At 48.8% G+C, this 24,543-nt stretch overlaps 2 protein-coding genes across 9 annotated transcripts in view; one reads left to right on the top strand and one right to left on the bottom strand.

The window, feature by feature from the left end:
- Positions 1-8,686: 8,686 nt before the first annotated feature.
- Positions 8,687-14,644, bottom strand: LOC140898218 (uncharacterized). Its single transcript, XM_073311740.1, has 3 exons — positions 14,379-14,644; positions 13,195-13,316; positions 8,687-12,584 (listed from the first exon to the last, which is right to left on the bottom strand). Exons 2-3 carry the CDS (start codon positions 13,280-13,282, stop codon positions 11,053-11,055), a joined length of 1,620 nt encoding a protein of 539 aa, XP_073167841.1. The 5' UTR covers positions 13,283-13,316; positions 14,379-14,644; the 3' UTR covers positions 8,687-11,052.
- A 41-nt stretch (positions 14,645-14,685) lies between these two features.
- LOC140898208 (uncharacterized) overlaps positions 14,686-24,543 on the top strand; it is a 37,399-nt gene continuing 27,541 nt past the window's right edge. For 6 of the 8 annotated variants that reach the window (XM_073311705.1, XM_073311706.1, XM_073311707.1 and 3 more), the window contains exons 1-2: positions 14,822-15,047; positions 16,451-16,556. In XM_073311705.1, the coding sequence (XP_073167806.1) occupies positions 16,523-16,556 (34 nt within the window). In that variant the 5' untranslated portion in view covers positions 14,822-15,047; positions 16,451-16,522. The other 2 variants (XM_073311701.1, XM_073311702.1) reach the window with 2 other exon arrangements.

Genomic DNA, 24,543 nt, shown 5'->3' on the forward strand with positions numbered 1-24,543 from the left:
TAGTTGTAAGAAAGCTTGACAGAGATCTTGTAGGTGTTTGTCTCTGCCTGAGGGGTTGGAGCAAATGCAGTTGTATCGCAGAGCTTGGCTGTAGACGATGGATCGTGTGGTGTGGTCAGGGTGAAAGCTGGAGGCATGTAGGTAGGAATAGCGGTCAGTAGGTTTCCGGTATAGGGTGGTGTTTATGTGACCATTGTTTATTAGCACTGTAGTGTCCAGGAAGTGGATCTCTTGTGTGGACTGGACCAGGCTGAGGTTGATGGTGGTCACTTTGGATAAGCTATTACCAGCAGGAGAGTGAGTTTGTGTGTGTGGTTTTTGGAGGTGGGTGAGGGGGTGAGAGAACCTGGATTTGTGCAGGAAATGGCCCACCTTGATTATCATACACATTGTGAAGAGAGTGGTCACTTTGGATGGGCTATTACCAGCAGGAAAGTGAGTTTGTGTGTGGGGGGGGGGGCGCGGAGGGTGAGAAAACCTGGATTTGTGCTGGAAATGGCCCAACTTGATGATCACTTTAGATAAGCTATTACCAGCAGGAGAGTGAATTTGTGTGTGTATGGGGGTGGGGGTGAGAAAACCTGGATTTGTGCTGGAAATGGCCCACCTTGATTATCATACACATTGTGAAGAGAGTGGTCACTTTGGATGGGCATTACCAGCAGGAGAGTGAGTTTGTGTGTGTGTGTGTGGGGGGGGGGGGCGGAGGGTGAGAAAACCTGGATTTGTGCTGGAAATGGCCCAACTTGATGATCACTTTAGATAAGCTATTACCAGCAGGACAGTGGGGTGGGAGGAGGTATTGTTTCATGGTCTCTGTGTGTATATAAAGTCTTCTGCAGTTTCCACGGTATGCATCCGATGAAGTGAGCTGTAGCTCACGAAAGCTCATGCTCAAATAAATTGGTTAGTCTCTAAGGTGCCACAAGTACTCCTTTTCTTTTTATAGACCATGGGTAACCAATGTTATGAGCTGGGTAAAACCTTGTTGTGGGCGTGGCTTAAAATCCCCATTTGGGTTAAAGCCCCATTGGATTAAAACCCCAAGGGTGTGAACTCACCCTTCAATTAACATAACTGTGAACATAAGCCCCACCTAAAACACGAGGTGTGTATGAACCCACCCAGGAGCTTTTTGGCTACATCTCACGGTGGCTTGTCTACACTTCAAACTCTGTAGCTGCACTGCTGTAGGGGTTCAGTGATGATGCTACCTATGCTGACAGGAGGGGTTCTCCCAACAGCATAGATACTCCACCTCTGCAAGAGGCAGGAGCTAGACTGAGGGAGAATTCTCCCGGCAACTGAGTGCTGTCCACACCAGGAGTTGGGTTGGTTTAATTGCATCACTCAGTGGTGTGGATTTTTCACACTTCTGAGCAATGTAGTTATACAGATCTAATTTCCTAGTGCAGATCTGGCATGAGTGAGAGAGAGGCAGAGGCAAAAAGCAAGAAAGCATAAGCATAGCCTCTAAGCAGAGTTTAACCTTGGCAAAAAAGCTAGAGGGAGAGCTTTTGGGACCATTGGATAAAGAGGATTGGGGCTGGAAACTAAGAAATTGCTCTTTTTCTTCTTGGTTCCTTCTGTGTTCAGATACACGGGACTTTGCACATCCTTTGTAAATAAATAAAACTGCATCAGTGAAAATATCAGACACCATCAGTTTCTATTTCCAATGGGAACATCCCCAGGGCCTGAACTTTGATTAACTGCTCAGGTTGAAAGGGGCCACAGCCAAGATGAGACACTGTAAAAGGGCAGGATTTCCAGAAAGTGTTATCATCTGCTCTCTGCAAATCAACCCTCTTTAGGGGGACATTTACAAAACTCTAAGGGGTTTAGGAAGACCAGTCTCATTGAAACTCAATAGGATCAGTGCACCTAAAGCTCTCTGAGTGTCTCCTGCTGTGCCTCAAAAACTGAGGCATCTAAAAATATTTGCCATCAGATTATTTTATTCTGCTGCTCTTGAAAAGTATTAAATTTGTTTTAGAAATTCTCCAGTCTTTGACAGATTTTTTTCTTTTTTTTTTTAAAAAATTTTTTTGCAACTGAAACAAACCAAAAGTGTGGTATTTTTTGTCATTTGCAACAATCCCACCAATATGATATCTGCTGGGAGAGCAATACAGCGGTGCACAGACAATCCAGGAAGTTTTTGGAAAGTGTAGGGGACAATTTCCTGGTGCAAGTGCTAGAGGAGCCAACTAGGGGCAGAGCTTGGGGGCTTTCTTGACCTGCTGCTCACAAACAGGGAAGAATTAGTAGGGGAAACAAAAGTGGATGGGAACCTGGGAGGCAGTGACCATGAGATGGTTGAGTTCAGGATCCTGACACAAGGAAGAAAGGAGAGCAGCAGCATACGGACCCCAGACTTCAGAAAAGCAGACTTTGACTCCCTCAGGGAACTGATGGGCAGGATCCCCTCGGAGATTAACATGAGGGGGAAAGGAGTCCAGTAGAGCTGGCTGTATTTTAAAGAATCCTTATTGAGTTGCAGGAACAAACCACCTGTATGTAACCCTTCTGCCTGTCAGAGTTGGCAGCAACAAGGGCCGGGTTCAGTATCTAGGGGTTCCGTTTCAATAACACAATGCAAAACTGGCTCAAACATCAACCCAGTGACCTGGGACAATTACATACCAACCCCCTGGGTGCCTCTAAGAAGCAATACTTCCCTTCTCACAAGCACAGAGTCTGAGTGTAGCAAAAGCCTTTTAATAAAGAAGGGAAACAATGCGGCATTATGTTGGGGAAACACCACAAACAGGATTCATAACACCAACCATGAGCAAAAGACCCACCCCCAAGCAAGTTTTGCAGCGTCCTTTTCCCTTCAGGGTCTTAAGTCCAGCAACACAATAGTCACCCCCCCCCCCCCAGTTTCTGTCCTTAGTCAGTGCAGCCCTCGAGAGTTCAGAAGTTCATCTGCAGAGTTTACCTCCCAGCCTGGGTGGAAGTGGAGGGAGGTATGGGGTGGGATTGGGGGCATTTTACATGCTCCGCTGCTTGGGTCGACAGCCAAGTGCCACACCTCTCCATGGGGTTCTGCTGCAGCCTTCACTGGCCGCTGTGCCTCTCCGCCAGCCGCTCTGCTATCTGCTCCACTCCACTCTCCAGGCCTCTTCGCTTGCCGTCCTGCTGTCTGCTCCTCTCCACCAGCTGCCCGGCTATCCGCTCCGCTCTCCGCATCCTGCTGTCCACTCACCAACTTGTCTTCAGGCCCGCCCCCTTAACACAGCTCTTAGTGATCTCAGCTCTTAGTAACTTTAGCTCTCAGTGATTTTTAGCTGGTAGTAGGGGAGCCTCAGTGCTGGTGCATCACTAGCCCCAAGTAGATCTAATGCTTAGACCTAAGTATCAGTGATTTCAGCTCTGCTGCATGTAATAAGACTCCAAATGGAGTCAAAATTAGCTGTGGTATTACACAGGGAAAAGAGAAGAGGTCAAAATACCATTTAAGGTCCTCAGAAGGGGCCCACACTACAAGAAGGATGTGGAAAAATTGGAGAGAGTCCAGCGAAGGGCAACAAAAATGATTAGGGGGCTGGAGCACATGATTTATGAGGAGAGGCTGACGGAGCTGGGATTGTTTAGTCTGCAGAAGAAAAGATGAGGGGGGATTTGATAGCTGCTTTCAACTACCTGAAAGGGGGTTCCAAAGAGGATGGCTCTAGACTGTTCTCAGTGATGGCAGATGACAGAACAAGAAGCAATGGTCTCAAGTTGCAGTGGGGGAAGTTTAGGTTGGATATTAGGAAAAACTTTTTTCACTAGGAGGGCGGTGAAGCAGTGGAATGGGTTACCTAGGGAGGTGGTGGAATCTCTTTCCTTAGGTTTTTAAGGTCAGGCTTGACAAAGCCCTGGCTGGGATGATTTAGTTGGGGATTGGTCCTGCTTTGAGTAGGGGGTTGGATTAGGTGATCACCTGAGGTCCCTTCCAACCCTGATATTCTATGACTCTATGATTAAGCTGGCCAATCAAAAATTGTGATGAGGGGAAAATAACTCCTTTCCACCCCTCAGTGGGAAATAAAATCTGAAAAACAAACAAAAAAGTAAATGAAAATGGAAAATACTTATTGCTAAATGAAAATGTTTCCACCAAAAATTTTCAAAAAAATTGATAATTTTGAGAATGTCAAAATACTTTTGAGAAAATTTCTGTCTTTCAAAAATGGAACTTTACTGGCAGAAAACTGGAACGAAACATTTCTACTGGTTCTAGTTATGATTCACCCTTCTGGAAACAGAAGAATCTCTGTGTTAATGTGAAGGGACATCACCTTCATTCAATATTCTTGATCTTTCTTAGACAAATAATTAAAGATCCAATCTCTGTTCCCTGAGAAGCAGTGTCTTTGAAAATGACTTTACCATGAGCTCCCAGTGTGATGTTATTGCTAAAAGGGCTAATGAGATTCTTGAATGCATGAACAGGAATAGCAAGTAGGTGTAGGGATGTGATATTATCTGACATGTAGCATTAGCAAGATCACTACTGGGATGCTGTGTCCAGTTCTGGTGTCCACACATGTTGAATGGTCACGGAGGATGTAGAGAAGAGCTACAAGAATGATGCAAGGCCTGGAAAAGAGGCCTTATAATGGGATGCCAAAGGAGCACCATCTGTTTAGCTTACTGAAGGGAGGGTTAAGAGAAACAGTGATCATGGTCTATGCCGTCTCAAGGCAAATTGAAATCCAATGGCTGAAAGTTGAAGTTGGCAGGGTTCAAACCGAAAATGAGGTGCGCATTTTAACCCATTGGAACAGCTTCCTGAAGGACGCAGTGGATCCTCCATCACTCGGAGTCTTTAAATCAAGACTGGGTATCTCTTGTTAAGGGTACGTCAACCCTGAAATTGGTGGTGTAATTACAGCCTGGGTAAACAGACTCGGTGCTAGCTTTAATTTAGCTAGAGTGGGTAACAACAGCTGTGAAGCATGACAGCCCAGACCCTGGGGCAGGCTAGCCAATTCATAGTGGACTTGTACTGGGGCTGCCATGTCTTCATTGCAACTGTTAGCCATGCTAGCTAAACTGAAGCCAGCATGGGTATGCCTTCCCAAGCTGCCATCACACCTTAATTTGCAGTGCCAACCTGCCTTGAAAGATCTGTTCTAACTCTACTGCAGGTTATGGACTGGATGCAGGAATCCCCGGGTCTGATGCAGGAGGTGAAACTACATGATCAGAATGACCCCCTTCTGGCCTTAAAATCTATGGCTATATAAATCAGATCCTCTTTTGGACCCTGATTCAGCAAGGTATTTAGCACACCCCTAACTTCATGTGTGGGAACAGCTTCATTGAAGTCAATGGGCTCCCTAATGTGTTGAATGAGGGACTTTCCTTGAGTTACGCTGCCCTCTAGTGTTCATGAGTCATCAGAAGCATTGGGCATGCTGAAGTGAGTATGCATGAAATGATCTAACCTGTGAATATTGGGAGCAATTCAGACATTGACATGGCATTGCTGTGTCTATACCATGCATGTTGACTGCTAACGTTACCATCACCTAAACATCACCCCCTTTGCTGAAACAAATCTCATGGGATTTTTATTAAGTGACTAATGTTTAGACATGAGCTGCCTTTACACTGAAATAAGAGCATCCACACAGGGGTTTGCACTGGTTTAACTAAACGAGTTTATATGCACACCTTTAATTAAACTGGTTTAGACGAGCTCTTGTGTAAATAAGACTCAGGCCCAAAGGAGTCCTCTTTGAAAGCTGCTGTCTGTATGTATGAAGTCACCAAGGACTTGTCTACACCAGAAAGCTGCACCAGTATAACAAGGTGTGAATTGAAACTGGTTTTGATAAATAAGCGCAAACCCTAGCATAGGAGCTCTTATTCTGAAATAAGACTGTCTTATTCTGTTAACTTTCCAACCACAGTGGGGAAATCAGGCCCCTTTGTATCAGATCCTCAGCTGGTATAAACTGGCACACTTCTGTTGAGTAGCTATGCCCATTACACCCACTGGCTCTTGCTAGGAATATGTACTGCCTGAGTAGCTCACAGACACTTAAGTTCTCCACACAGCATCCCTGAGAGTCAGGGAAGTATTATTCCCATTGTGGGGAACTGGGGACCCAAGGAGCCAAAGACACACCCAAGGAGTCTGTAGCAGAGTCAGGATTTAAATCCAGATCTCCTTAGTTCTGGGCCAGCAGTTTAACCACAGTGTTGCTAATCTTCCCTGCAAGGTGCTGTTAGGAAAGTGGGGCTAATTCCATCTCTAGCAGAGAAATAACTGAAAACAGACCCAAGATAAATTCCCCCCCTTGTCTATTTTATTCACAATACACACACAGTCCCAGCTCCCCTTGACCAGAGATGGACCCGACAGCAAGGACAGTAGTGGAGCTTATGTCGAGTGAACATCATTCCCAGAACTCTAGCTAAAAAGCTCAGGGTTCAAGCCCCCATGCTAAACTACTACTCTACCTGGGCTCCTTGCTCCGGAGATGGGATTCTATGGCTGAAAAGAGACCTGCAGTGTATTGGAAAACAAAACCAGACCTGTGTCTTTGTTTCCTGGTGACGCAGAGCAAAGGCTGGAAAGATTTTATTTTTTGTAACTACATGTGTCTTTTTGGCTGCTTGTTTTTTACCTCTGAAATGTCAGGCATGTCAAGCCACATCTCCCCTGGCTAGGCTGGATGTCTTGTTGGGGCCTTAGAGATATCGACAGTGAGTCTTCATTGCAATATTTTTGAGCTGAGATGCCTAAAGCTTGGCTCCAAAATCCACATTTAGGCACCTAAAAATGACCTAATATATTAAATAATATAATTATTTAGGTGCCTAAATATGGACAGAGGAACCCACTGTTAGGCAAGCTTTTCAAACAGGGCTGCCTATAATTGTTAACATTGATGTTCTTTTTTCACAGGTGTTGAATAGGTACTGGAGTGAAACAGGTATTAATAAAAAAACAAAAAGTTTTACAATAGGCTGGTCAAAAATCCCTTCTCCTTCCAATTGCTCAATTTCCATTTTCTTGGGATGTCCTCTCTTCACTGGTTCTCCCAGGCACTGTAGAGTCTTCTACGGTAAACTAGACCAGAATTTCTAACATAAAAAACAAGCATAAAAGAAAGCAAAATCCCTTTGCAGGTCACCTTTAACTCCAGCCAATAGCCTTTTCTGCTTGGGCCATCGCTCAGCAGCATGTGTCGCTCCAGCCCAGCCAGGTAACCAAGTGTCCAGTCAAAGCCAATGCCCAGCTAGGATAACCCACTCTGGGGCTTCCCAACCGGCCCCATGTGAAAGGGCTGCTGCCTCCATGAGGGACGTAGGCTTTGTTGTCCAACATTTCCCACTATTGCGAGGGCCGGTTCAACTCCACCTGTGGTAAGAATGGGGTGAGTGCTACTTTAGGCAGGGCTCCAGGAACAGACCAGCATTTGAAGCACTGTGTTGACATGCACAGAATTAGCTTACACAGAAAAGTGCTTAACATGCTGGTAGCCACAAGTACTCAGTCTACATTAGGGCTCCCACTTCTCACATCAATGGAAAAACAGAACCAGTGGTAGCAGCGGTGGGACACTTTCAGGCCTTGTCTACACAGAGTTTTTGGACTAGATTAGCTATATGGGATAGGAGTTTGATTTTCCATCAGAATAGTACAGTGGGTACAGCCCCTAGTGCGGAGGCACTTATATTGGCATAAAGATGTCTTATGATGGTAGAGTTTATTCTCCTTCCTTTATGGGAACAGTTATACTGAGAGAGGACACCTTTGTACCAATACAACTCATGTGATCTTCGCCAACTGCTCCATCTCAAGTGTTGGGACAAGGTCAGCAATGAGGATATTTGTAGCCAAACCCAGCATCTGCTTTCATCAGCCCAGGTTCAGTTTCGGTGGCTTTCTTGGTACTGATGTATTATTAGGATGAATTAATAATACTAATGAATACTCCTCGGGGAAGTCTGCACAACTGTGCATTCGCAGAATTTATGTCCCCCACAAATTTCTTTGCTTCCCTGCAGAAAAATGACTTTCTGATGGGGAAGCAAAGGGAAGCCACAAGAGAGATCATGAGACCCTCCCCAGCAGTATGTTTTGGGTGCCCAGGGCAGCTGGCAGAGAGGTAAATCACTGTGGGGCAGGAGGCAGAACTGAGGAAGAGCCGGCTGGTGACTCCTACCCTGTGCCAGGCTCAGCTGCTAGTCTGGGTTGGGCTGTGGAGGACGGGACTTCCTCTTCCCCTGCACAGCATCCAGGGCCAGCTCAGACCCATCCCCAGATTTCTCCCACAGCTGCAAGAAGCTCTGCAAACTCCCTTCCCTGCCACTTCCTGCACTCATTGCTCCTCAGCTGCAGGGGTTGGGATAACTGTACAGAGAGCTTCTCCCTGCATCCACCCAACCCCTGTGCATCCAGACCCCCTCATATCCAGATCTTCCCGCTGACATTCACTCCCCTGCACCCAGAACCCCCCAACGAGCCCCACTCCCACTATACCCGGACCAACCCAACGAGCCACCTACACCTTGATCCCTACCCCACCAAGTCCCAACCAGTCGCACATGGATCCCCAGCCCACTGAGCCCCACTCCAGCATCTGGACCGCCCACTGAGCCCCACATACCCAGACCCCCCTGCCAAGCTCTATCCCCCTATACCCAGACCCCCCCTGCTGAGTCCCAACCACCTTCACCTGGATCCCCTGTCAAAGTCCCATTCCCACTGCACCAAGAACCCCCCAGCAAGCCCCTGTGCATCCAAATCACCTGCACACCTGGATCTCCCACTGAGCCGTCCACACCCAGATTGCCCCACAGAACCCTCTCAACCCATAACTGCATTCCCCCCACACTAAGATCCTGCCTTGCTTAGCCTACCTGGTGCATCTGGCACGGAGGGGCAGGGCCATGGGGTGTTTCTGGGGCAGGCCCTGTCCTTGCACTATGTCAGGATTGGGTGACGCCTCACCGCTGAGTCTGTGTCCCGGGAGGGAGCTGCACAGTGATCTCCCACCTCTGTACAGCCAGTGGCCAATGCTCCCTAATGCCATGCTGGAGCCTCCACATTTATTTGACAAATAAAATTTTCAGAATTTTAAAATATTGTGCACAGAATTTTAATTTTTTTGGCGCAGAATGCCCTCAGGAGTAATAATGAATTACGAAGTGCGGTTACCAAGGAACACTGCTACACAGCTAGCGATCACGTGGTTGTCAAAGACTTTGATAAGCTCACCAGTGACGGACATAGACTGACCATCCAGCAAGACCATACTGAGGATCTAGCTACAAATCGATTCGGGTGGCGCTCAATCTGCAGGGAGGTTACACCCCTTTGGGATTTGCTGTGATGATTTTGATAACATTCATACTAAAGGGGGTGAGGGTTACACTGCTTTAACTGTACCCATCGAGTTAAGAAGCAACTCAACTTTGATGCACAGACAAGGCCGAAGCCTACTGTAGAGAAAGGACTAATTTATCACTGGGCATAAATGGGCAGAAATCCCTGGATGTCCATTGACACCAACAAAGAATCTGACCTCTAACAACAACAGATTTCCTGGTATGTAAATACCTCACAGATCCTTCCAAAAAGTGCAGCTGATGAAGCTCACGACCTTCTGAGCCCCAGCTTGGATAGCTAATTTCAGAAGTGACTAGCTTTCTTCCTTTACAGAAACTCACCCCCTCCATATCCCTAGAACAGTGGAGAGCAGGTTCTTGTCCCTCATGCTCTGAATTAGGATCGGGACTGGCAGGGCGTGTGTCTAAGGGAGATTTTCACACACGCAGGAAGTCGTTTGGAAGTCAACAGCCCCAGACTGCTCCATGGAGCTGGCAGAGGGCTTTGCTGAGGTGTTTGCCCCAGTCATCTCCTGCAGCTGTGAACTCCACAAGTTAATCACACTCTACCCTAAGGTTTTCTGTCTCTCATTCCTGCTGGAGTCAGGTGCATTACACACCAAGCTCTCTCCACTTCCCAGGCTCTCTCCATGCTGAGTCCCCTGCATTTCCCCTCCTGGATGGGATGGCTTGCGGGGGGTTCCGTGTGGCAGAGTTTCTTCTCTTCCTGGGTCCTGTCTGATCAGGAGGCAGGGATAGGGCATGGAAACCCAGAGAAGGAGTGGCAGTAAACTTGGTCCCATCCTCCTCAGTCTGGAGACCCCTAGCAGTGCCATATCTGCCCCACCAGCCCAGTCCACAGACATGCCAGTCCTCCATCACCCACATCCCTCTCTTGCTCCCACCACACAGACACTCCAATCCCCAAACACTTCATTTCCCCTCCCAGTCTGGTTCCCATCTTCCTCGCCACCTCCTGCCCCACCTGCCTGATCCCCAGATACTGCCTTCCACCCGATCCCCAGATACTGCCTCCCGCCCCAGCTCCGATCACCCATTCACCCTTGCCTCCACACTCCTGTAACTGCACTAACCGCAGTGGGGTTACTCCTGGTTTACACGGGGGTGAGCGAGAGGGGAATTGGCCCCAGTGACTCCAGTGGGGTTATTCCTGATTTACACCAGGGTGAATGAGAGGGGAATCAGCCCCCATGACTCTGGTGAGTATACTCCTGATTTACACCGGAGTGAGCGAGAGGGTAATCCGCCCTCAATCACACACCATTTAACATTCTCCCTCTCTTATTTTCACCCTACCCAGCCCCCTAGTACAGCCACCACTCTGCTCTACCTCCTACCTATCCTACCTACCTAATCTACCTTATCTACCTATATCCTCAGGGCTGATCCAGACCCCCATTGACATGGAGCCCTTCAAGGGGCTCCAGACTGGGACCTTACACTGCACCTGTCCCTGTGGCCCCAGAGTGCCCACAACGGGGTTGCCCGCTGCTCTCCTAGAGGTCTCAGCTACCCCTGCAGGTCGGCGATCCCCATGGTCAGATCCCTGTGAGGTAAGCCCCACTAATGCTCTGGCTGGCAGTGCATGGGGTTCACTCCCATGCTCAGAGAGGGGCAGCCAGGTCCAGGTGAGCTAAACCTCCAGCATGGGGGGGTTCCTCTCCCAGGTAAAGGGGGAAGAGGAGTTGATCTCTAGTAGGATGCGATCTCCTCCAGCGGCTTCTCCTCGGTGTGGCTCCTCAGGTGGCGGTACAGGTGAGAGCTGATGCTGAAGCGCCGTCCACACTGGGGGCAAGGGAAGGGCCGCTCTCCGGTGTGGGTGCGCCGGTGCTTGGCCAGAGCGGAGCCGTCAGCGAAGGCCTTTCCGCAGTCGGGGCAGGCATGGCAGGGGGCTTCACCTGCGTGGGCCCGCCGGTGCTTGTGGAAGTGCAGGGTGCTGTTGAAGCTCTTGCCGCAGTCGGTGCAGATGTGGGGCTGGCCGCCGGCATGGGTGCGCTGGTGCCGGTAGAGGTGGGAGGTGCGGCCAAAGCGCTTGCCGCAGTCGCCGCACTGGTAGGGGCGCTCCCCAGTGTGGATACGCTGGTGTCGTTCCCAGTGGGAGCTCCAGGAGAAGCTCTTGCCACAGTCGCCACAGCGGTAGGGCTTCTCGCCGCCGGTGTTGGCAGCGGCGGCACCGTGCAGGCTGCGCCGGTGCCGGGCATACTGCGCCCTCGCCCCGAAGCTCTTGCCGCACTCCTCGCAGTGGAAGGGCCCATCCCCTAGATGCAGGCGCTGGTGCTTGACCAGGGCCAGCCCATCGCCAAAGCCCTTGCCACACAGGGTGCATTTGTAGGGGCGCAGGCCGGTGTGGGTGCGCTGGTGCCGGTCGAAGTGCAGGGTGCTGTTGAAGCTGCGTCCACAGTAGGTGCAGATATAGGAGCGGCCCCCAGCGTGGGTGCGCTGGTGCCGGTAGAGGTGGGAGCTGCGGCTGAAGCACTTCCCGCACTCAGGGCACTGGTAGGGCTTCTCGCCGGTGTGGATGCGCTTGTGCCGGTCGAAGTGGGAGCTCCAGGAAAAGCTCTTCCCACAGTGGGTGCACTGGAAGGGCAGGCGCCCCGTGTGCAGCCGCTGGTGGGTCACCAGTTCCGTGTTGCGCCGGAAACTCTTGCCGCACTCCTCGCACTTGTAGGGCAGCCCCCGGGGCCGAGGAGTGGCAGGGTTAGGGGCACTCGCTGGCACCGGTGGTGGGGAGCTCTCGGGGCATGGGCAGGCCCGCTCGGCGGCATGGGCCCGCTGGTGGCGGTACAGGTTGGAGCTGACATTGAAGCTCTTCCCGCAGTGCAGGCAGCGGAAGGGTTTCTCGCCAGTGTGGGTGCGCCGGTGCTTGCTGAAGTGCGAGCTGCAGCTGAAGGTCTTGCCACACTCGCCACACTCGTAGCTCTTCTGCAGCACGATGATGCTCTTGAAGTTCTGGAAGCTGGCGCCAGCTGACTTGCCCCCGCCGCCCCGCCGCTGTGCCGGCTTCCCGGGGGAGTCGATCTGCTGCACCACCGTCCAGCGCAGGCTCTCACAGTCTGGACCCTGCTCCTCCGGGCTCCTGGCCCCAGCCCCCTCCAGCCTGCCCAGCAATGCTGGATCCAATTCCACGATCTCGGGGCCTTCCTCCCCGGCATTCTCCTCCTCAGTCTCACTTGCTGCCCTGTCCCCGGCTGGGGTAGGGAGAGAATCCGCACAGGAGTCAGGCCCTGCACAGGGGAGTGGAGGAACAAACCCAAATAACTGCTGGGGCACGCTGAAAGACCAGAAGTCAAATCTGCCCTCCCCCCACCCCAAACCCTTCCCTCTTAGAGCAGGGAGAAGAGGGGACCCACCCTGCCTCAACTTCCCATCTGCAGGTTCAGGGAGAAGGGAGCTACTGCCAGGGGTCAGGCTGAGTGGATGGGAAGCCCGGAGGATACACCTGCTGGAGACATGATCCTGAGGGAGCTGAAGGGGATTCTCACATTGATTTAACTCTTTCCTCACTTCTCGGGCTCTTATTTTCATTGAGCTTTGGGATACATGGTTCTTCCCCTTGTTCCCTTAGGGAAACCTCAGTCAATAGTAGGACTGGATAGACGTTTGCCCTGTCTTCTCACCCTCACTCTTGCCTAGATGTCCTCCCAACTCTGCTTCTCTTGTGGAAACCTGTCCCTTTCCTCTGTCCCCAGGAGTCTGAGGGGAGTCTGTCCCTTTCACCACACAACCATCCTCCTTCCCGTTGTTCTGAGTTCTGTGGAAGGGTCCACAGGAGAACACTGCTCAGAAGCTGACCTGGCAGCTGCAAAGACCCCACAGCCTCCATGGGATACTTACTCAGAATCATCAGGGGATCATCATTCTCCTGTATGCCACCCCTGCACAAAGGTTTCTGATCAGGATCCACAGCAGCCCACTGATCCATGGTGAGATACACAGACCTCGAAGGCCACTAGCCCCTGAAACAAGAAGCATCCCCTCCTCTCAGTTCCACAATCCCATAAGGGCCTGGGATTGCTGCCCCTGCACCAGTCTGCTCGCACTACTGCTAAAGTCTACATAAACCCAAATGACATGCCTTGTTATTTCAAACCCAGACCTGTACCCCGTGTCATGAAACAAAATGGGGCAGAGCCCCTGGCCTTTCACCCGTGACCCAACCCCAGGTGACAATCTGCAAAAGTGTTCACAGATGCTGCCTAGTGGAATCTGGGAACATTTAAAAGGTTTATAAAAAGGTTTAAAAGTTTTTGCAAAGTTTCATATAGTGAGAGTTTGGGTGTCTATAAAAAATTGGGGGCCAGATCCTCATCTGGTGTAAATCAACTGTGGCTCCACTGAAGCCAAGGGAGAAAGACTGATTTACACCTGCTGAGGATGTGACCCGGTCTCTCCCTAGAGCCGGAAGGGCAAGGCAAGTGGGGAAGCTCATGCATGCATTTTAGTGGCAGCTGGCTGGAAGAGGGGAGAGGATCTGCTAAAGCAAGTATCTGAAATCTTTGCAGGTGCAGGCAGCAGGCAATGCAGGGAGGGCAGGTGCAGGGATTAGGGCATATATGGCTTTAGAATTCAAAGGGGAAGAAGACACAGAGATGCCCAACTCTCCTTGAAAGACAATGGGAGTCAGGTACCGATCTCCCTAAACCTTCAGAAATCCCAGCCTTTCTACCGAGCTAGGGTATTTCCTAACAGGGTAGCTGAAGAAGAAACGGACCAGTGCCGAAAGGAAGACTCCGAACAAAAGCCCTAGCATGCAGGAAGGAACTTTGCTCCCAGTGTCAACGTGACCTCAGGAATCACTCCCCGTGGGGCAAATTTTTGCTAGTACCAGTGGGAGTTACCAAACTTTTGGTTAATAAACCAGTGGCTAACAGCTATTGTTCCGCTGGCTGGCTCGGCTCCTGCAGGGGCTCAGGGGAGCCGGAGCCTGGGGGTGTCAGTGAGGGGACTGGTAGAGATGGGGGCCGTGTTTTTTTTCTGCCCAGCTCCAGCCCTTTCCCCCCGGGGTCTTTCTCAGTTACCTGCAGGCTCCGGCTCGGGAGCTGGTGTCGGCAGAGCCCGGGGCTGCTCTAGGACGCCAGGGCGACCAATTGCAACAATGAGAAAGTCCCTGGCTGGCAAGATCACACCTCCCCGGCGCAGCCCGGCTTCCCGGCTCACAATGGAGGCACCCTGATTTTTTTGCAGCTGCAATGAAAAAGAGCCAGCCCCACCACGGGCTGGGGGGATCCTTCTGTTCTGTATTGTCCCCCCTTCCTGTCTCCCCTCCTCCCACCCAGCACCTAGCTACAGCCACTCTCAGCTGCTCCATCCCCTTCCTGTGTCCTTCCCCATACCCAACCCGGGCTGCAACAAACCCGGGCGCTATAGGACTTTTTCTCACGGCACTGAGCGGCCCAGGGAAGCCCCGGCCCCTGCCGCCCGACATCAGCTCCCTGAACCGGAAGCTCCAGGTAATTGAGAGCGAGCGAACTCGGGGAAAGTGCTGGGGATGGGCAGGAAAGTGACTCGGGAAAGGGCTGCTTTCTACCGCTCCGGAGTCCCAGCGCTGCCGCTGCCCGCCCGGACACACCCCGGCTCTGCCTGCCCGTAGCGCCTGCACCAGCCCAAGCAGCCCCGGGAGAGCCAACGCGCCCCCCCCAGACCAATGCAACAATAAGCCCGTCTCCCCAGCCAGAGGAAGGAAGAGGGTAAGGCGACGGGAAGGGGCAGCAGGAGCAATCTGAGGAGGGAGGTTCCCGGCTCCCAGCCCTGCCCAGCCCCATTCCCTGCAGCACCCCGGGCAGATTGAACTTTCCTGGGACAAGGTGAGGAGCAGGGAGAGGAAAAGCCAGTTCCTGCCTCTGCCTGGTCCTCGCGCTGCTGGGAACCGTGTGTGTGAGGGGGCATCCCTGCGATCAGGGCTTCTCAACCTTTTTCTTTCTGACCCCCCCCCCCCGCTATAAAAACTCCATGGCTCAGTTGTGCCACAACCATTGTTTTCTGCATATAAAAGCCAGGGCCAGCGTTAGGGGGTAGCAAGCAGGGCTATTGCCCAGGGCCCCACACCACAGGGGGCCCCTGTGAAGCTAAGTTGCTCAGGCTTTGATTCGGCCCTGGGTGATGGAGCTTGGAACACCAGGCTTTAGCCCGTGCAGTGGAGCTTTGGCTTTCTGTCCTGGACCCCAGCAAGTCTAACACTGGCTCTGCTTGGTGGCCCCCCTGCAGCCTGCTCATGGTGCCCCAGGGGGCCCTGGACCTGTGGTTGAGAACCACTGCCTAGGGTTGCCAACCCTCCAGGAATTAAAGATTCATAGTTAAAGATTCTGTCATATGAGGAAACCTTCAGGAATACCTCCAACCAAAATTGGCAGCCCTAGGGATCGCCCAAAGTGGCACCTTCGATTCTGCATTTTTCTAGCATTTGGTTCAGAAACTCTTTTACTGGCGGGGGTGGGGGGGTTAATATAGGGAGAGGGGCTGGATCTGATCTGTAATAAAACGACTGAGCATGGTCCCAGGGTTGCAGAGTGTCTGTCTGCAGGGAAAGGCCAGGGGAACTGGGGGTGTGAAATTGACTAAAGCCCCTTCCAAAACTCTCCAGTCACCCTTCTCCTCATGACAGGCTGCAGAATCACATCCGCTTTTTGTTCCAGCTCCTCCCTGGCATGTTGGGCTCACTTGAGCACCATCGCTAGGAAGTTTCAACCCAAGACTTCTTAGCCCTGCCATAGCCCAAATATGGTCCCTACCGCTACCAAGAGAAAGGAGACCAGAGAAATGGGAGTGCAGGGAGCTCATGATGTGCCTGGCTGTGCTCCATTAGAATAAAGATCCTGCCCCAATCCTGTATCCCTGCTGTCAGTGGTCTACTACATTTGTAGGGCCAGAGAAGCCATTCAGGGGGAGATGACTGTCTGGTACTCACCCAGAAATGCGGGTTGGCTTGGCGGGGGCGCTAGAAAGAATCATATGGGAATGTATAACCATCACTTTAAGGGAGGGACATGTAGGAGAGAGAGAGCAGAGAGACCGACTTAGGGGTCCTGTGGCTGAGCTGGTGGGATTGTGGCTGGGACAGCAGGTTCTGAATGAGGGTCTCTGGCTGTTTCAGGGACTGTCAAGGAGGCGGCTGTGTATTCCACCGAGGGGCAGTGAGTGAGCTAATCTGGATCCCACAGACGAGATGCAGGAGAACTATGAGAATGTGATCTCATTGGGTAAGGATCCCTGCACCCTCTGGTGTTAGACGGTGGGGGTGACGGGTGGGAGGTGTGTCCCTCAAAGTGCCTGGGTCAGATTCTCCCCTCCTCTGTAGCCTTCAGGGGGATCAGCCCCATAGTCCGCAGAACCCATTTGAGAGAGCCTGTCCCCTCCATGCCTCCCAGATTCAGGAACATAATACTGGTGGTGCTAATATATGGATTGATCCCTGGGTGAGGTTCTCTGGCCCTTGTTAGGCAGGAGGTCAGACTAGATGGTCATAATGGCCCTTTATGGTCTTTAAATCTATGAATCTCCTCCTCTCCAGGGCTTTCTATGTGGTGGTGCAGGCTTAGCTACTTGTCCAGACACACAGACAGTGTTGCTGCGCCTCCCCTTCCCAGGACTGGCTCCACCCCTAGGCAAGGCTTTGGAGTGGAGCCCGCGGAGCAGCTCCGGAGCAGTGGAGCTGCAGATTTTTGCCTGGAGCTGGAGCGGAGCCGGAGCACAACTCCAGAGCCCTGCCCAGGGGCAGGTTTAGACACAGATGAGGGGTTAAACACTTAGTGCTGTGACTGCATCATCATATCCCCTGGTCTATGGGGATGGTGGAGGAATGACCCCTCCTCCTCCAGCAAAATCTGCCCCTCCCACTCCATGAGCAGATTCCTATCTGTTTCGATGCCAGGTCCCCCCAGCCCAGAGTTAAAATAGTAGCATGGTCATTGTAACAAATGACTATTTCTGCAGCATCATTGGGATGCTAGATACTTTATAGAAATAGAAGAAGGGATGATTCTTTGCCCTCAGAAGTTCACAGTATGTTGGAAACTGGGGTGGGGATAACAACAGACAAAGGGTGGAGGAGAGCTACTCTAAATAAAGATTCTGAGATCCATTTAGCTTTCATTGCCTTTGCATCATTTTAGTGCCAGATTAATTTGTCCTTCCCCTTGGTTTCTTATCCTGGGAGGATTATACAGAGTTTTGCTTTAGCAGAAACTTAGGTTACTAGTTTTGCCCTCCTTTCCCCCTAAACAACATCACCATCACTGTTAGGAGGAAACGGTTAAGGTTGAAGGTGTATCTCAGATGAGAGGCCCTGATTCCTAGAAAATGCATCCGATGAAGTGAGTTGTAGCTCACGAAAGCTTATGCTCAAATAAATTTGTTAGTCTCTAAGATGCCACAAGTACTCCTTTTCTTTTTGAGAAAATGGATTGTAATTAATTTCCACAGGCTAATTCTTCTACCTCCAGAAGGAGCTCAGAAGAGTGAGGGTCAGATCCTATTTAGATTGAAAGCTCATCAGGGCATGGGCTATATCTTACTCTGTGTCTGTACAGTGCGCAGCACAGTGGGGACCCTGATCTAATTTGGGATCGCTAGGTGCTACTGCAATACAATTAATAATAATTAATGAAGTTAGCAAGCTAATCCTGCCAATTGCTGTAAATCAGCAGGCGCTTGCCAGTTTATATTAGCTGAGGATCTGGCCTTGAATGTCTCAAGCTCACCAGTTACTACTAGCAGCACTTCACTCCTGCTGTATATTTCATCTACATTAGCTATCACCCCTGCTTCTTGCACCTCTCCAGCCAGCCTAACTTTAATCACTTTTCATTTGCACAAATACATGTAAATTAAAGAGCATATTAGTAATGATTGTAAAATCCCATCTCCAATAACTATTTCCTAATGTTTTTTGTTCACCAGTTTTCCACTTGTTTTAGTGTTGATTTCTCTCTTGCCATATTTCTTTATACTATTTTATTTTAATTTGATTCCGAATCATGAATGGTGCCCAGACACTGGCTCTGAATCCCCTGAGAATGATTTAATGTTATAAGCCCAAAACTGCATTTGTACCAAGTGGCAGATCATAATCATCCATATATCAGCCTCCACTGAGGCCTTCTACCTCTCTTCACAGCCCAGGAGAAACAAATGCAGCATGTTTCGAAATTTAGCAAATCTGGGCCATTTTGGAGTTTGTATATGTATAATTAATGTGCGAATGAAGAGTCGCCATACAGCCTGAATGTACAGAGACACCCTTGTTTTTCCTTGTTGTCCCTGTGTTTTGGGAACTTCTTTTGGAATTCTAGAAATGTGCCAGATTTTAATTTCATCAGACAAAATATTTGGGTTCGTTTATAGTTACAAAGTGTTTGTTCCAGATGTGTTGCTCTAGTGGTAGAATTGACTCTGTGTTTGCCTGGCTGGCGGAATCAGGTTTGGAGTTGTTTGGAGGAATGGTGTTTGGAGTGAGGAGAAAAGTTGAATGAGCATAGATCGTCTCAGAGCTGTTCTTTTGCTCAGAGTGAATGCTAATGACACTCGGTCACAATCTCATGGTAAACTCATGCAGACACTGAGTTACTGAGAACAATCTTTTACTCCCACGTGGCTGTTGAGTTGGAAGCAGTCAGTAGCAAAATCAGCCCATTTTTTTTTTAAAAGTTCTCTTGTTTTTGCAATAACTATTTTGTGACTCTAAAAAAATTCACCACAGAAGTGCTCTGGTTTTTTTTTTTTTAAATCAGCTTAAGGCATGAGGTATAGAAAGAGTTGTAAAGTAAAAAATAGAAATAATTAAGACTAACAATTACTAATAAAGAAATATGAAGTAAACAGAGAGATCATATGCACTGGAAAAGGCCAAATATAGTGTCCATCTATAAAAAGGGAAATAAGGACAACCTGGGGAATTACAGACCAGGCAATTTAATTTCAGTACCTGGAAAGATAATGGAGCAAATAATCAAGCAATCAGTTTGCAAACACCGAGAAAATAATAAGGTGATAAATAACAGTCAGCATGGATTTGTCAAGAACAAATCGTGTCAAACCAACCTGATAGCTTTCTTTGACAGGGTAACAAGCCTTGTGGATCGGGGGGAAGTGGTAGATGTGGTATATCTTAACTTTAGCAAGGCTTCTGATGCTGTCTCGCATAACCTTCTCATAAACAAACTAGGGAAATACAATCTAGATGGAGCTACTATAAGGTGGGTGCATAACTGGTTGGAAAATCATTCCCAAAGAGTAGTTATCAGTGGTTCACACTCATGCTGAAAGGGCATAATGAGTGGGGTCCCGCAGGGATTGGTTCTGGGTCCGGTTCTGTTCAATATCTTCATCAATGATTTAGATAATGGCATAGAGAGTACACTTATAAAGTTTGCAGACAATACCAAGCTGGGAGGGGTTGCAAGTGCTTTGGAAGATAGGATTAAAATTCAAAATGATCTGGACAAACTGGAGAAATGGTCTGAAGTAAATAGGATGAAATTCAATAAGGATAAATGCAAAGTACTCCACTTAGGAAGGAACAATCAATTGAACACATACAAAACGGGAAATGACTGCCTAGGAAGGAGTACTGCGGAAAGGGATCTGTGGGACATAGTGGGTCACAAGCTAAATATGAGTCAACAGTGTAACACTGTTGAAAAAAAAGCAAACATCATTCTGGGATGTATTAGCAGGAGTATTGTAAGCAAGACACGAGAAGTAATTCTTCTGCTCTACTCTGCGCTGATTAGGCCTCAACTGGAGTATTGTGTCCAGTTCTGAGTGCCACATTTCAGGAGAGATGTGGACAAATTGGAGAAAGTCCAGAGAAGAGCAACAAAAATGATTAGAGGTCTAGAAAACATGACCTATGAGGGAAGATTGAAAAAACTGGGTTTGTTTAGTCTAGAAAAGCGAAGACTGAGAGGGGACATGATAACAGTTTTCAAGTACATAAAAGGTTGTTACAAGGAGGAGGGAGAAAAATTGTTCTTCTTAACCTCTGAGGATAGGACAAGAAGCAATGGGCTTAAATTGGAACAAGGGAGGTTTAGGTTGGACATTAGGAAAAAATTCCTAACTGTCAGGGTGGTTAAGCACTACAATAAATTGCCTGGGGAGGTTGTGGAATCTCCATCATTGGAGATTTTTAAGACCAGGTTAAAACACCTGTCCGGTATGGTCTAGATAATACTTAGCCCTGCCTTGAGTGCAGGGGACTGGACTAGATGACCTCTCAAGGTCCCTTCCAGTTCTATGATTCTATGATTTCTATATTTGATTGACCAGAATCATAGAAGATTAGGGTTGGAAGAGACATCATGAGGTCATCTAGTCCAACCCCTGCTCAAAGCAGGACCAACACCAACTAAATCATCCCAGCCAGAGCTTTATCAAACCGGGCCTTAAAAACCTCTAAAAATAAATCTTAAGGCCTTAGTTCTCCAAAGATTTATGTATATACTTAACTTCGTTTACTGTGGGTCAGATCCTCAGCTTGTATAAATCGTCACAGCTCAGTTGAAGTCTATGAAGATACAACAGTTTACGACAGCTGAAGATCTGTCCCTGTGAGTTGTGCCATTGAAGGCAATAGGGGTTTTACCTCTGGTTTCAATGGGAGCAGAGTAAGACCAATGCTGAGCCCTTTTGAAAATCTTGTCCTTAGTGTATCAAAAAAAAGGGAGGGAGAGAGATTTGTAAGGGAAAAGTCAAATGCAAATTGAAAATCCTTTTCTGACTCAATGGTGGGAAACACATTCTTAAAGCTAAGGATCTAAATGAACAGATGTCCACATATATATTTAATTATGTCTCTAACTTGAAGTCATCTACATCTGTTTACTGTAGCAGGAAGATATCATATTGCTCTATTCGAGTATCCCATAATGGATGACAGCCACAAACAAATTTACTGTAGATACTGGAGTACCAACACCACAGGATTTTTTGTAAAAATGAGGAATCCTAGAATCATAGAATATCAGGGTTGGAAGGGACCTCAGGAGGTCATCTAGTCCAACCCCCTGCTCAAAGCAGGACCAATCCCCAACTAAATCATCCCAGCCAGGGCTTTGTCAAGCCTGACCTTAAAAACCTCTAAGGAAGGAGATTCCACCACCTCCCTAGGTAACGCCTTCCAGTGTTTCACCACCCTCCTAGTGAAAAAGTTTTTCCTAATATCCAACCTAAACCTCCCCCACTGCAACTTGAGACCATTACTCCTTGTTCTGTCATCAGCTACCACTGAGAACAGTCTAGATCTATCCTCTTTGGAACCCCCTTTCAGGTAGTTGAAAGCAACTATCAAATCCCCCCTCATTCTTCTCTTCTGCAAACTAAACAATCCTCATAAGTCATGTGTTCCAGTCCCCTAATCATTTTTGTTGCCCTCCGCTGGACTCTTTCCAATTTTTCCACATCCTTCTTGTAGTGTGGGGCCCAAAACTGGACACAGTACTCCAGATGAGGCCTCATCAATGTTGAATAGAGGGGAACGATCACGTCCCTCGATCTGCTGGCAATGCCCCTACATATACATCCCAAAATGCCATTGTCCTTCTTGTCAACAAGGGCACGCTGTTGACTCATATCCAGCTTCTCGTCCACTGTAACCCCTAGGTCCTTTTCTGCCGAACTGCTGCCGAGCCATTTGGTCCCTAGTCTGTAGTGGTGCATGGGATTGTTCTGTCCTAAGTGCAGGACTCTGCACTTGTCCTTGTTGAACCTCATCAGATTTCTTTTGGCCCAATCCTCTAATTTATCTAGGGCCCTCTGTATCCTATCCCTACCCTCCAGCGTATCTACCTCTCCTCCCAGTTTAGTGTCATCTGCAAACTTGCTGAGGGTGCAATCCACACCATCCTCCAGATCATTTATGAAGATATTGAACAAAACCGTCCCGAGGACCGACCCTTGGGGCACTCCACTTGATACCGGCTGCCAACTAAACATGGAGCCATTGATCACTACCCGTTGAGCCTGACAATCTAGCCAACTTTCTATCCATCTTATAGTCCATTCATCCAGCCCATACTTCTTTAACTTGCTGGCAAGAATACTGTGGGAGACCATGTCAAAAGCTTTGCTAAAGTCAAGGAACAACACGTCCAACGCTTTCCCCTCATCCACAGAGCCAGTTATCTTGTCATAGAAGGCAATTAGATTAGTCAGGCATGACTTTCCCTTGGTGAATCCATGCTGACTGTTCCTGATCACTTTCCTCTCCTCGAAGTGCTTCAGAATTGATTCCTTGAGGACCTGCTCCATGATTTTTCCAGGGACTGAGGTGAGGCTGACTGGCCTGTAGTTCCCAGGATCCTCCTCCTTCCTTTTTTTAAAGATGGGCACTACATTAGCCTTTTTCCAGTCGTCCGGGACTTCCCCTGATCGCCATGAGTTTTCAAAGATAATGGCCTATGGCTCTGCAATCACATCCGCCAACTCCTTTAGCACTCTTGGATGCAGCACGTCCGGCCCCATGGACTTGTGCTCGTCCAGCTTTTCTAAATAGTCCCGAACCACTTCTTTCTCCACAGAGGGCTGGCCATCTATTCCCCATGTTGTGATGCCCAGTGCAGTAGTCTGGGAGCTGACCTTATTCATGAAGTCAGAGGCAAAAAAAGCATTGAGTACATTAGCTTTTTCCACATCCTTTGTCACTAGGTTGCCTCCCTCATTCAGTAAGGGGCCCACACTTTCCTTGACTTTCTTCTTGTTGCTAACATACCTGAAGAAACCCTTCTTGTTACTCTTAACATCTCTTGTTAGCTGCAACTCCAGGTTGATTTGGCCTTCCTGATTCAAGGAAATAACCATGAATGTTATTGATATATCTGTATGCAAAGATATATTTACATTGTACAATTATGTACATACAGTAGACCCTCAGAGTTACGAACACCAGAGTTATGTATTGACCAGTCAATTACACACCTCATTTGGAACCAGAAGTACGCAATCAGGCAGCAGCAGCGACAAAAAAAAAACCAAAAAAACAAAAACCCCCCAAACCAACCAAATACAGTACTGTGTTAAACGTAAACTACTAAAAAAATAAAGGGAAAACAGCATTTTTCTTTTGCAGAGTAAAGTTTCAAAGCTGTATTAAGTCAATGTTCTGCTATAAACTTTTGAAAGAACAACCATAACATTTTGTTCAGAATTACAAACATTTCAGAGTTACGAACAACCTCTATTCCCAAGATGTTCGTAATTCTGAAGTTCTACTTTAATACTATCAGTAAGGCTGTGAGTCTGTCGTGGAGGTCACGGAAGTCACGGATTTGGAGACTTTCTAGGACCTCCGTGACTTCTGCAGCAGCTGTTGCAGCTGGTCTGGGAGTTTCCTGAGCAGCTCAAGCAGCCCCCAGGCCAGGCGCACTGGCCGCTGCTGGGGCAGTCTCGGGCCACCAGCCCTCCGAGCAGCAGTGGTGGTCTTGGGCCACGCGCTGCGCTCTCCCTGCTCCCTTCTGAGCACCAGCACCCCTGCCCTAGAGCACTTGTGGCGCCCCTGGAGCCCCCCCTCCAGAGCACCCAAGATTTAGTCAGGGCTATATAGTACAAGCCATGGACAGGTCATGGGCTGTGAATTTTTGTTTACTGCCTGTGATCTGTCCATGACTTTTACTAAAAATACCCGTGACTAAGTCTTAGCCTTAACTATCAGCAGCTAAGGGTCCAGGGGGCTCCTTACATATATCAATTCACTATGCCCCTGATTAACCAGTGTATTTAAACCCATGCTTCTTTCCTAGATTTAATAGATTATCAAGCCAGAGGGGATCATGTAGTCTGACCTCCTGTATAACTATAAATATATGAGTAATCCCATCCTTCTTCAGCAAATCATGTAAACACATGCTTAATTTTAAGCATTTGAGTAACTTCAATGGCCTAGACTCACAAAAGTGCTTGGGTGCCTAAATAATTTAGGCTACACTGAGATTCACAAAACTTCAGTGCCTTAGGTACTTATGTTTCTGCCTCTGAGTGTGAGCACTGTTGCCTCCCTCTAGGTGCCTGTCTGCTGCCTAAGCCCTGGAGAGATCCACAAACCAGGGGAAGTTAGGTTTTCAGCTACCTAAATCATGTGCGAGGCCCAATCTGGTCTGAGCACGCTGACTGTATTGGGGCCCTCTAGGCGAGTTTACACAAAAGTCGGAGGGAGAGGAGGCACCTAATCCGCTTAGTTGGATTTTCAAAAGT

The sequence above is a fragment of the Lepidochelys kempii genome, chromosome 14, assembly GCF_965140265.1.
Source record: "Lepidochelys kempii isolate rLepKem1 chromosome 14, rLepKem1.hap2, whole genome shotgun sequence".
NCBI classification, from domain to species: Eukaryota; Metazoa; Chordata; order Testudines; family Cheloniidae; genus Lepidochelys; species Lepidochelys kempii.

Bases quoted from the DNA above. Each gene is read 5' to 3' on its own strand.
- LOC140898218 (XM_073311740.1), bottom strand. From the start codon at position 13,282: ATGGATCAGTGGGCTGCTGTGGATCCTGATCAGAAACCTTTGTGCAGG. The intron at 12,585-13,194 runs GTAAGTATCCCA...TCCCCTGTGCAG, and splicing joins TGATCCCCTGATGATTCTGA to GGCCTGACTCCTGTGCGGAT.